This window comes from Electrona antarctica, assembly GCF_951216825.1.
Source record: "Electrona antarctica genome assembly, chromosome: 9".
Classification (NCBI taxonomy): domain Eukaryota; kingdom Metazoa; phylum Chordata; class Actinopteri; order Myctophiformes; family Myctophidae; genus Electrona; species Electrona antarctica.
Genome location: NC_136790.1, coordinates 34999339 through 35013560, shown reverse-complemented (window position 1 = coordinate 35013560; position 14222 = coordinate 34999339). Strand labels below are relative to the sequence as shown.

The 14222-nt window shown below is 43.6% G+C and overlaps 1 protein-coding gene across 1 annotated transcript; it reads left to right on the top strand.

Annotated features, from left to right (window-relative positions):
* Positions 1-4779: 4779 nt before the first annotated feature.
* On the top strand, positions 4780-9086 carry LOC306929935 (neurogenic differentiation factor 4-like; the record flags this gene model as incomplete). Its single annotated transcript, XM_079510673.1, has 2 exons — positions 4780-4848; positions 8049-9086. The coding sequence occupies 2 exons, from the start codon at positions 4780-4782 to the stop codon at positions 9084-9086; spliced, it is 1107 nt and encodes a 368-aa protein (XP_079366799.1).
* Positions 9087-14222: the final 5136 nt, after the last annotated feature.

Here is a 14222-nt window from a genome sequence, read left to right as displayed (position 1 = left end):
CCATCACTCAGTAGCACTACTGTAGTACATAAAATATTCTGAAATTGAACTGAAATGCACAATAAAAAAGGTTGCATTGATACAATGTACAAGGAAATAATATGTTATGTATGGTATGAGGAAATGTATTATTTGTTTAACAAACAAAGCAATATGCAATGATCTGCCCTTGTTATGCATATTTTTTTCCATTCCAAAACTATCAAATTGAATCACAACTTTCAGAAATTCACAATTCCACGTCAGAAAATACATACAGTAGATCAATAAAATGGAATAAATGAAAATCCACTCCTGAGAGCACGATCTGAAAAAGAACGGGCATTTACACACCCCTTAACTGGCAGAATGCGGACACCCCACCATCAGCAGCATGTGCATGTTTGAGTTTGACACAGTCGCTTACAGGCTTATCAAACAACAAAACAAAAACAAAATGCAGTGTCCTGCACTTTAAGCCATAGACACTAAATGACATTAACAGATCCTGTTCTGCTTGACCTGCTCTGAACAGTAGCCACTAGCCGGACCTGGTCATATCAGCATGTCTATAAAGCGCTGTGTACTACCAACCCAGCTGGGGATAAGACTGTGTGTGTGTGTGTGTGTGTGTGTGTGTGTGTGTGTGTGTGTCTCCAGCTGGGATGGGGGTTTCGTTTACTCTTTCACTCATCTAGGGTGACTAACGGGATAAACTCGGGGTCTGCCGACTGAACTGGGGGACACACTTGCACCACTGTTGAAAGAAAGTATTACCGGAGATAGATCTGCCACTGATCCCATTGTCCACGACTGTGTGTGCATTCATGCAAACTGGGAGTGTAAAAGCATCACTTCACAGGAAAACCAGGCCCTTTCAGTGGTTCATCTGATTTGGCCCTCACATAGCGGACAGAATCTCATGGCAGCCTGACAATAAAGTTAGCCCAGCAAAGAATTCCCCCCTTGCGATTTTGTCAAACCATATCAAATGTTCTGTGCCATTGACTCTTGAAATTAGAAGAGTAAATCTTCTCCCTTTTCACAGGCCCCTCCTTTGGAACCCAAAATGAAATCAAATTAAATCACAGTAGGGAAAATGAAAGAAAGGGATTCAATTGTTTCTTTTGTCACTCACACAACTTCATAATCGAATTATGGCTGGCCACCCGCCAGCCCCTCCTCATCTCCCCCCAAATGGGCTTCTCCTGGCAGTTTTGGCGAGCCACCTGACTTTTGTTTTGTAATTATATTATCCCGCTCTCTCTTTAGCATGTTGCAGCTAATGGCCGCGCGGGCTGCCCCAGCTGCACATGCAGAAACAAAGCTGCTTATGGGGCCAGACAATGGACCCTGTGGAAAGGGGACGCCTGAAGGCGGTCAGCCAATGAACACGCACATCAGGGGGCCAACGGAGGGTTTAGGGAAGGGTTAAAGGGTTTAGGGGTTGATGCTGGTGGTGACGGGTGGGGTGGACGGGTGGGGTCACTCCATGAAGGGGTCGCATCAATGACATTGTTAGGTGGAGGACACATGGCCCACATCACCCTGGTCTCCCCAAGGTTGGGACTGGGCTGGAGGGAGGTTCAAGTTTGGCTTAGAGATGCTGGTCATTTCAAAACTTGATGGCAGACCATGAAACGCAGAGCAACATTCATTCTCTCCAGTTCCAGAGGCGTAATTTCATAAAGAAATAGGGGTTGGCAAGAAATAGGTTACCGCTTAAGCCCCATTTCTAAAATAGCAAAAATAGTTGATCAACTATTTTCTGTTTGGGGTGAAAAGAATGGTTGCATACAATAAAACAGATACAATGCTTATTATAACAAGTGTCACATGTAGATGGACGGGCATCGATTGCGATGAAATATTAATTAATCTGCAAAAACAATTCAGAGTCGGCAACAATATGCATAAAATAAGTGAATACGAGGTTAAATGTGAAGACTAGGACGGGGGCACAATTGCCAGGCCCTGATGCCCCAAATGACACCCCTGTCCAGTTCACGTTTGGTTCATGAAGACTCTTAAAGCTACAGTACACTGAAAATCTGGATCATTGCATACATTTTGAAGAAGATAGGTAGCTATAATGTTACAGGTTTAAATCCAAGGTCACTCTGTTTACGATATTAAAATGCCCATTTTAGGCTAGCTACACATGCACTCTACTGTATGTGTTGGCTCCCAGCCTCCCACATAACACATGTGCACACATACACATACAAATGCTCCTTATGCTGAGGTATTGGCATCTCTCCTAGGACTTCCAGTGTGACAGATGGACAAAACTTGCTATCCCCACTATCACAAACACTGGGGAACAGTGGGAATGCTGGGAAAGGTCATCTGATTTGTGTGTACTATATGTGAAGGGAAGAAAAATGATCTGTTCTTATATGTGAGAACATTAGTTAAATGCTTCCTTTAACAAACCACATAGTAACACAATAGGTAAGTATAGTATAACCCATAGCGGTCACTGCCTAACCAATATGTCAGTATGCATGCACTCCGTAGAGAATTTGAGCATCTGAGCCACTGGACATTTGAAACAAGGGGGTTGCTTCATGTACTGTAAGACAGTCTGCCAGTGAAAATCATCCTCCATGGACCGGACTATGGAACCCTGCAGTCACTGTATGGCATACATACAGTTGGGTGCCACCGATATTGTCCATTATCATTTGACCCATTTAGGCCTGACCTCAATTTAAAAAAATCCTTCTAAATCCTCCAGTTTTCTGAAATAAATATTTTCACGATTTTTCTAAAATAGCAGACCTACAAAGCTCGTAGCGCGCCACTCGGTGGCGCGCTATGAGCTTGTAGATCTGCTATTTTTCAATAGCTAAATTATAATGTTTAAAACACCAAAAGGGGTTCCCGCCCAAAATGGGTTAACTGTCCTTTTGCGCAGATCACGCAAACCTCAGCAAAAAGAAAAGGACAATATCGATGGCCTCCAACTGTATACTGTACGAGATCCCTCAGCATCAACTTATGGAGCATGAACATTCAGTTATCTAACTGCTTTGTGCTGTGCAAAAAAATATATATAAGATGCTATCCTAATGTGTAATTTGGTGTTAACAAAAGTCAGACACAGTAAATCCAATCAAGTAAAACATGTACATCATGAAATGTTAGTTTAGTAACGAGCAAGAGATGTGGATAGCTGCAGCATACTTGACTCTGGTGCACACATTTTCAGACAAAGTGACATTATAGACAGACAAAGACACACATGCATCACTTTGAGGCTCAACTAAATATCATTACATTTACCCTGAGAATAACTATATAATAAGCTGTCAGGATATTCCCTAGTTATTCCGACTCAGGGGATGTGACAGGCTGGGGCTATTCCCATTTTGGGCTTCAGGTGTGGAATAGGAAAGTGCAGAGACCCAGGGGGGAGACGCAGTTGATAGGGCAGTCAGCTTGGGAGTGTGTGGCCATAGAACCCATCCTTTTGCTGCACAGTTAACCACTTGAATATTCCGGGGGGGAAGTTTGCCAAAAATAGCAAACTCGCAATGCTGTGAGCTTGTAGATCGACCAATTTTGGCAAAGCGATTTAGTGTAGACAGAAAGGCGGTCCAAGTACAGTTGTGAGTCAGGTCCGATTTACTAGAGAATTAGAATTGAAAGTGGTTACCTTACACACCAGGGTTTTTTAAAATAGAAATTTTAACTGTTGTTTGTGTCATGAGCACATCCAAACAATGCAAATAATATGTGCCAATTAAGTGATGCAATTCTAATTCAGAATGAGGTAGGGCTTTTCGCAAATAAAGGCATCAAATCTGCATGAATGAGGCAAGGAATTGTTTTGATGCAAAATACTTTTATAAAAACACTTTTATACTTAACACAAATAGCAGATCTAGAACTTTTCAATTTGGTCAACGATTATTATTTTGTCAAAATGATCCTGCAAAAGAAAATTGGACTCTGTGTGCAAAGAGTTTTAGTCTGTACATTCATTGGTGCTGACACGTATTTAATTGGGCCTTAACCTATGTGATCTATAGTATATATATATAGGTCACGACTCGAGTAAATCCCATTTCCAGGAGGGCTGTTGGCAGTTCAAAAACCCGTCCACCAGTGACATCATCGTTAGGCAGATATTTATTTATATATATTTAGATGGCTTCCATTATCGCATTACATCTTTTCAGGAATAGAAAGCCTGCCGTTTCTATTAGCTTGGATTGATGATGTCACTGGTGGACGGATTTCTGAACTGCCCACAGCCCTCCTATGATACACAGAATGAGGATGAAAACATTGTGGCATTTTATCATGTACATTAATGAGGACCAATTATATGAAGGTAGGTTGAAAAGTGGTCCTTTAAAATGATTGGAAACCACTGTATTAGACTACAGCAAATCTATTGGGAGGGTAAATGACCCCCATGTCACACCACTTAACTGAAACCAAGTTTCATCATGTGAGGACACTTGTTCTGTCTCGTGAGGGTTGTCCCATGCAGGACTGGAGTGGAACTGGATGCACTGTTTGACTGACTGCAGTTCTCTGCCAACAGACCTATGTGCTCAAATGCAAGGATGGGTGGCTGGATGGATGAGGGAACACCTGCTCACACGCATCTTCAGGCTGTCACATACAGTTAGGCTCACACACGAGTGAGCGCGTCTCCCCACCGTTTAATGCAAAAGTGTGGATTTGGCGGCTGCCCTGCGCAAAGCAACAAAGCCCCCACCCCCTGCCACAGTGAGCTTAGCCCCCACTGCCACCCCCCAGTCCCCACACACGATTCACGTCAGGATGAGTGGAGCTTCCATGGGCCACGGGCCGGCCACGCGCACACTCACTCAACACAGGGATGAATTGGAAGTGAGTGGGAGGAGGAGGAGCTTTACGTAGGTTATAACCATGCATGAGCCCCTCCAGAGTGTCCCACAGTGATACTATCTGGACTAGGAGCTATAGGACCAACTCATATTCTGCAAAAGGGACAAATTCAACAGGCTATACGGACGGACGGCACAAAAGTTTCAGGCTAATCTTTTATAGGCTACTGGTTGGCAAACAGAATTTCAATCGATCAAAAAGAAAAGCAGCCTATCAGATAGGCCTAGTAGGCTATTTCTTTCGAAGTCTTTGGCCACATCAACTCAGGTATGTAGGCTCATGCGTTTTTTTGTTTGTTTGTTCGTTTGTTTGTTTGAACGTCAATATATGAAGATATCACTGTCATTCAAATTAGTTCTTTTTTTACAGACACACCAACATAGCCTACATAACTATAATGAACTGACTCAACAACTCTTTATTCACTTTGCTTGACATTCTATATTTTGGAAGCATGAATCTCAAATGAAAGCCTATAGGCTTAAAGGTTTCTCATCATGTATTTAAAACTATTTGTTTTGCCTTCATCAAACCATATCAAACAAAATTTGACTATTTTGACAAAATATTTACTGTAAATGTGTCAGCGACATGTTAAGTTTGGATAGAAAATTATGGCTGCAGTGCTACTCAACTAGTGGAGAACGAATGAAATTATTACAGCATTTTGAACAAATGTTGTCAAGCCTGTTCTAATTCATTCTGAGAGTTCCCTGTCAGTGATCTGGGGATGTCTAACCTTGAGTTAATCCCCTGCTCGTCGCTTCATCCAAGTAAATCCTGCAATGGCCCAGATTGGAGTCGCATCCTGTCGTTGTGTGACTTTAGCTAGGCTACTCGTGGAATTACTACTTTAGAAGTTCCCTGGATTAGTCGTCTACTAACCCCGTTTTATGGGAGTTGGGTGGGGGTGGAGGGTTTGCTGAGATTGGCGCGATGGTAAACAGAACTATCATTATGTGACCACACACACACACACACACACACACACACACACACACACACACACACACACACACACACACACACACACACACACACACACACACACACACACACACACACACACACACACACACACACACACACACACACACACACACACACACACACACCCCTAATGAGATTTGCAGGACTGACATTTATGTAACTCCTACAAACCCAATCACACCTGTGGCACCGTTAGTCTGGCACCGGCAGCCAACATGCTTCTTTTGTTTAAAGTGGGAAATTTGGTATATGTTTTATTGGCCTAAAATATTGTCTATATATACATTCATGAATCCACTTGCTGACCGGCTGTCGGTATTGAGCAATTATTTTTATAGGGGAATATATGTGACCATACCATTAACAACCTATATAAGCCAAGATTTTCAAAATTTCATTATGCTTTATGTACGTCAAACTAGGGTGTTTTCATGATTCTGAATCCATTCCAAGCATTAGTTTTGCACAAAAAAACACTCCTTGGGCGAAAGATTGGCCAAATGTTCCCAAAATGTGCTGACCTCATCACATTTGTGATGACGGCTATGGTCGTCTTTAGCCCAAGGAGTGTTTTTTTTGTGCAAGACTAATGCTTGGAAATGGATTCAGAATCATGAAAACCCCTATAGTTTGACATGTCACATGAAGCATAATGAAATTATTACTAGTAGCTAGCATCACCCTGAAGAAGGCAGTATTATCTGTCCGAAACGTTGTGTGTGAGTGTACATCTTTTTCATTCAGCATAATGAAATGATGCCTTATTATTGCCTTATGCTTTATTATAGGCACATTATTGCCTTATAATATAGGTTGTTAATGGTATGGTCACATATAAACCCCTATAAAAAAGAATTGCTCAATAACGACAGCCGGTCAGCAAGTGGATTCATGAATGTATATATAGACAATATTTTAGGCCAATACATTTTTTTTTAAAAGTCACCAAATTTCCCACTCCACACCCCCGGCTGCCGGACTACATGCAGAGCGCAGCAGAAAGCATACAGGGAGCTGTCCGGTGCTGAATCTGTCAGCCACGATTTGGAGGGACTCCTTAATCACAAACATAGGCCTGCTGCCTATTTGTATGATTCATTGAAAAATGTGATCGATCAGTCACTATACAATTCCAATTAAATAAAATTCCATCCATTCCATTTGAAGTGGAGTTAAGGGAATAGTTGTCCTGAATTTATTTACTGTAGCAATGAAGGTTTAACCTAGTTTCACCTTGACACACAGAGTGGGCCACACAAAGGATAAGACTGCTATATATAGGCAGCCTCAGGACTAGGTCTCCCAGCCCTGCCTTGTGAAACTATATTGGTCCAGTCAAGTGCAAAGCCAATATAGTCAAGTCATGTAAACAACATTGCATATTAAAACAGTTCTCCTGCCGCTAATTGTTTGATCCAGTGTTCCGCCGCTGCATAATACGACATTCCCGCTATTTGTTTTATGTGTCTAAATCGCCCTATTTTAATAATTAAAACGAAAGTCCGTCTCTGCCGCGGAGCAGGGGGAGAGAGCTTCTTGTTATGATCTCGAAACCGGAAATCGACACATTCGCTGGGCTGCTAGGGCTTCTGGGAAATTGAGTCCAATGCAAGTGAACGGAAGACACGGCTTCATGGAATGTGGTTTTATGCACCCGGCTTGTGGCGTACCAAGATGGCGGGTGGTGCGATTGCTCGCAAGACACCAGGGAACCTATTTTAAGCGGATTTTCGCCGATCAAAAGCCCAGATACTTCAGCGTATGCTCCAAAGGTAATAAAACAATGTCGGCAGCATTGGATATTTGATTAAAATGCGGGGAACGCGTAGTATGGCGTCAAAGTGTTAAGATGAAAGACACTGCAACGTAACAAACTGTATTTTTAAATACAAATAAAAACAATTTGAATAGTTTTAACAAAGACCAAGACTCTATTATTGTTCAAGAAAAAGTAATCAAACATTTCTAGTTACCCACTCTCAAGCCCGTTTATTCAGGACCGCATTAGCAATGCCTTTTGCTTGCTGCTTCACTGGGCTCATTTGTGGCTCATTTTATCTTCCAGGATTACAGTCTTGCAGGGGTCAGCACACCTTGTACCACAGTAAATGCAGTGCACTATAAGCTCTTCTACTTTTTATGGCTATTTACTCCTCTGTGTAAATGTTTGACAACTATCCTCTTGTTTCCAGTGTGGCATAATGACCAAGCCATATGAGAGACAAGATGAAGGCAAAGAGGAGGTCAGTCCTCTGCAGTGGATGGATGAAGATATGAGCTCTCCTGATGGGGAAATACCCATGGCCTCACAACACTACAGAACAAGTGGCCTCAGCCACCAAGCCCACGAACAGGGGAGCGAGGATGTGGAGGACGACGAAGAGGAAGAGGAAGAGGAAGCACAGGGAGACGAGAACGAACCCAAGCGACGAGGCCCAAAGAGAAAGCGGATGACCAAGGCGCGTCAGGAGCGTTTCCGCGCACGCCGCGTGAAGGCCAACGCCAGGGAGCGCTCTCGCATGCACGGCCTCAATGATGCCCTGGAGAACCTGCGCACCATCATGCCCTGTCACTCCAAGACCCAGAAACTGTCCAAGATCGAGACCCTTCGACTGGCCCGCAACTACATCTGTGCTCTGTCTGAGGCGCTGGAGGGCGGCCAGTCCACGGATAGCAGGGCCTTCATGGAGACGCTGTGCAAGGGCCTCTCTCAGCCCACAAGCAACCTGGTGGCTGGCTGCCTGCAGCTGGGCCCCTCTCATGGAGCAGGAGCTAGGCCCGAAGATTTACAAGGGGCCAGGGGGGGATCTGCTGCTTTAAATGGGGTTGGCATGGGGGTAGGGAGCCTGGGGTACTCGTCGCCGGGTCTTCCGAGCCCCCCGTACGGCACCTTGGACTCCGCTCACCTGCTTCACATGAGGGCCATGAAGGGGGTCATATACGAGAACCACTCCTCAAACGACCACAGCGGTGGCGTTGGCACCCCGCCATACGATGGCCCCCCGACACCGCCTCTCAGCATCGGCAGTAACCTGGTCTCCAAGCAGGAGTCCTCGCCCCACTACCTGCCCCCACACCACTATACTCCCCCCTCCATGGAGCAGGCTGGGCCTCAGGGTCAGCTCCTCTATCAGACTGCCGGCTATGAGGTGCACCTAGACGTGCCCTATGACCCCTACCATCCACAGCAAATGGTCCCCCAACAGATGGCCACTGTCTACAGAGACTAAGAGGTTTTTTTTCCTGCAGCACGGACTGACTTTGGTGTCAGATGCTTGGACTTGAAGACTGAGTCAGACTATCTCAGTGAACCTAGCTGCTATAGCAGTAGTAGTGAGTGTGTTTTACTATTTGTGGGAAACATAAGGATAGTAAAACCAGACGACATTGTATGGACATTCATGAAAATGTAGGGTTACATTTAAGAAAAGATTCAGGTTGTAGTTAGGTTAAATTAAGTTAAGGTGGCATTTTGTTTTATGACAAAATGGTTTTGATGTCCCCACAAAGATAGCATGTCTGCGTGTGTGTGTGTGTGTGTGTGTGTGTGTGTGTGTGTGTGTGCGTGTGTGTGTGTGTGTGTGTGTGTGCATTTGCACTGTTTACAGTAGAATAGTGCTTTACTTTGTGAGAATCAACAAATGCTTGATAACATTTTTGATTTGTAAATGTATTACCAAATGATTGAACACCCTTCCAGGTCTTAATGGGAAGACTTTGTCATTGTGACCGTATTGGCAGTCATGACAGATGAGATGTTATTGTCGCTTACATGCGTACTTCTTCATGCAGATATTGCAGGTATCTTTATTTATTCAAATATTTATATGAGCTCTTGTTTATTTAGTTGTCTTTTAATTTTGTATATACTGTGCAGTAGTGGTATTCTCTCTTTGTGACCTGTGTTAGTATATCTCATCATTCTTTTGTGTTCCATTTTACTCTTTTGTCGATTCATTCTTGTTTTGCACTTAAAAAAACGTTTGGATGAACTTTGCTAGCATGACATCAGTGATAGCGATAGGATATGTTGATAAATTGAACATAACAAATTAACACATTAAGACATTCTCAGATAAAACCTATATGGAAATGGATCCAGCACGGAAATTAAATTCATGGTTGACGCAGGATTCTGTATTTATGTATTTATTGGGTTAAAGTTAACTTAGTTAAAACAGTCAAAAGTGGTTGGTGTAAAAAAAAAAAGAGTATCTTTGGTACTGCGCGCGCGCGCACACACACACACACACACACACACACACACACACACACACACACACACACACACACACACACACACACACACACACACACCCCTTCAGAGAGAAAAGGACAAACCCGGGCACATAGAAAAGGATAGAGAATACAGACAGAGGGACAGACAAGGGCCAGCGAAATGATAGGCGATGATAAATGAATGATGGAGGATTAATGATGGGTAAATTAATTTGCATAAACATGATGAATGCATGGCTGAAAGTCCACGGAGGCTGCACGATCAACACAGTCTGGCCCTTCTCTTGACCCCTGACCTTCCATTGTTGTGTATGTCATGGTGTCTCTGGGGACCAGGAGGGAAAGACGTGTCTCTGATGGCCGAGGGACACGGAGAAGAGCAGAGCAGTGTTGATTTTGACAGCACATTTTGATTTAGTTTGTCTTTTGAATGAAATTCTATTAAGTTTTAGTCATATTTTAGTCATCTCAAAAGGTTTAGTTTTAGTAGACTAAATATCATAAGACTTTGTCGACTAAATCTACAGTTTATTTTGTCAACAGTGTCTTGATGGCGTCGAAATGCCTGATTTTACACTTGGCTGCATACTTAAAGTAGTCACGCTGCGATGAGTTGTCAGCATGTAGATCTGCTATTTTCAGAGCCGAAAATCGCAACCAAGCATAAAATTACTTGTCTTTTCGTTGTAATGGATCTCTTATCCACTAGTCCCTCCCTAACATTTTTCACCATAGTTTTAGTCAACGAAATCAACACTGCAATGGCATAATATTATGAACATGAACCCACATAACAATGGCTTGATAAATCCCAAACACCTCTTGGAGAGGGGGTGGCATGCAACCTGTTCCCCTCCACTCCTATTTACCCACTACTTCATCTCTCATCTTTCTCCCTGGATCTTGTGCTTTAGCCGCATAATCCTTTGGCTGTCTTGTAATGAAAGGGTGGATGCTGTGAGGCCGGATTGGAGGATAAAGGTTTGTGATTAAAATGGCTGCACGGCAACAGGGTTGGGAGAGGTTCTCAAACTGGGATGATATACTGCAGTCCAGTGGTTCTCAGACGTGGCACCCTAGTGTGCCGTGACGCAAGTCCAGGGGTGCCTCAGAATACTTTGGAATCATTTGGAATTAATCAATATTAATTAATCACTTCTTAGCAAGACGGACCACTAAATCTTGTCGCCAAAAATAGCAGGTCTAAAGCTCACAACGCGTCACGTTGTGACGGCTTGTGAGCTTGTAGATCAGCTTGTAGATCAGCTAAAGGAGAATGTTCCCCCCAGAATAGGGATGCTGGGATGGTTAGTGGTTAAATGTGAAATATGAAGTTATTTTCAATCCGTCGTAATGGAAACATATATTCTCTCAAGTTTTCCTTGTGACACATATTGTGTCTATAGGGGGAAAGACATTACATATTTACGTACCGTAATATGACATAAATGTAAGGTTCTATATTATTTAGAGGGGACCAAAAGGTTTGAGAACCACTGCTGTAGTCCCATCGTGTTAAACCCAGGTCCTCCCTGAGACCACAACCAAACTGCTGTCCACATAATGTACATAATACACGATTCTGCATACCTAGACCTGCCCCAACACCTGCAAATGCACTCACTTGCACATGCATATGCACATACCCACAGGCCTACCACACACGCGCACACACACACACACACACACACACACACACACACACACACACACACACACACACACACACACACACACACACACACACACACACACACACACACACACACACACACACACACACACACACACACACACACACACACAGAGTACTTCAATCAGGATGAATAGTAGTTGGGGTGGGGTGAGAGGTTAAAAAAACTAAGAATGGCCTGTGGGAGTGGGGTGTGTTTACTGTGACCTCCATGACCCCTCTTGTTCCTGCCCAATGATGAAGGCTGACAGGGAGAAATGGGGAGCCATGGAGAATGATCAGTAAATAACGAAGACATAGATAAACCTACAGGTGGCGAGAGGGGAAGCCCAAATTGTAAACTGGAACGCCATAAAAGGAGTCAACCAACATCACCGAGCTAGAAGTATAACGCATGTACGTTATTCATTCAAATAAGAAGCGAAGTTCTGAAAGCAAAAGCTGAGAAAAAAAAGACAGCGAAGAAGATAAAAGTGCTTGAGTAAACAGTGTGGTCAACACTGCTTCTGTTGGCCCAATGCGCCTCACTGGTAGAAGTGAATGCCACCCACTGAGAGGTCAGTTGTTAGGGGTCAAAAGGTCACCTTGGGTCACTGGTGGGAATGGTCTAGCAGCACCATGGTGGTCAGTCAGTGGTAGTATGACCTTGGGGGGGGGGGGGGGGGGGGGGCAACGTGTCTCATGGTGTGTTTTGACACTGTTTAAAACAGTGAGCATTAGATAACCGTTGGGTAATGTTAGGGCCTTAGGGGCGATATTATGGATAAAATGTTGATAATCCTGATAAATCTCTGATGGACATCCCACGCTTGACTTGGCTTGGCTGAAGTATATTGCTTTGTTTTTACATGGATTAGCATAATCCTGTGCGTGTTTTTTGGTGTGCACATTTATACCGTGTGTATTTCTGTGTGCATTTGTGTGTACTGAGTTGTCTGTCATTTATAGCATGTATTTCTTCCTGACACACAATTTAATCAGTATTATCATCATTAGATTTCTCCACTAGATATGTGACATGAGCATCCAGACCACACTGATAAAAACTGGATGTTGGAAGCAACTTGTGGGGAACACACTGTGCAAATTGTGCATGTGAACATTGGCCTGGGAGCAGCTGCTATTATCTGTTATTTATCAGAGAAACAACAGTACAGTTCAAAATACTGTACATGGTGTGTGTGTGTGTGTGTGTGTGTGCATGCGTGTGTGTGTCTCCGTCTATACATAGGCTTGTGTGAGTTATTGAGGATGAAACAGTATTAAGCAGCTGATCAGAGCTCAGTGTCTGAATCGTTGCATTAACTCCCTAATCCCAAAGAGGAGTGGAAACTGCAGCTCCATGTGCTCTAAGCAGTACGTCACACATTATGCAGCTATAGAGGGTATGCACGTGACATCATCATCATACCCGGAAGTTATGCGGGAATGCCTACTGAGTGGCAAAAAAAATACTTTTCTGGCCTTGACAGCTCATACATCCAAACAGAAAAGTCCTATCTGATTGCATTAAACAACGTTAATCGACATTAAACTCACTTTGCAATTGCCAAGTCACTTTGCCACTCAATTTCCCATTCACTTTATGCATGCGCATACCCTCTATAGTGCTTACACAACAAAAATGTATTTAAACAATTACTTACTTACCGGTACGCCTATCGCCCAACCTTGGATACATGCCATTAATAAGAACTCTCCAGGCATCCAGCTGTCCCTATGTGTGGCCAGATCTCTCATCTCACATCTGCATCTAGTTCACGCTGCGTGCCAGGTGTTTCTTGGTCTGCCCCTCTTCCTTCTCCCTTGTGGGTTCCAGAACAGCAGGCTTGCGAAGGGTGTGGCCAATCCATCACCAGCGTCTTTGTTCGCTGCCACAGTTCCAGGTTACTGATTGTGTTAGGCCATTCTTCTAAGGCAGGTGTTGATGAAAGTCTGGATTTTCTTCATGGTGTTAACGATTGTTCTCCAAGTTTCAGCTCCATACAGCAGAACAGGCTTTACAATGAAATTAAAGATCCTGATCTTGGTTTTTATGGGAAGATCTGAGGATCCCAAGACATTCTTCAGCTGATGGAAAGCTGCTCTTGCCTTTCCCATCCGAACATTCACGTCAGACGGTCAGTGTCTGTCCCGCCAAGTTTGTCAACGATACTGCCTAGATAGGTGAAGCTCTCCACCTCCTCTAGTGCTTCACCTTCTAGTGTGATGGGGGTAACACTATCACTGTTAATTTTGAGGACCTTGCACTTTCCTCTGTGGATGGTGAGGCTAAGTCGTGTTGAGATGGCTGAGACTATGATTGTCTTCTTCTGCATTTGATGTTGGGTGTGGGAAAGAATTAAGAGCCAGATCATCAGTAAAGTGTCCAAGGTGTCCACTGGATGCCATTTCTATTCTGTGCTGTGGATGTCTTCACAACCCAATCGATGGC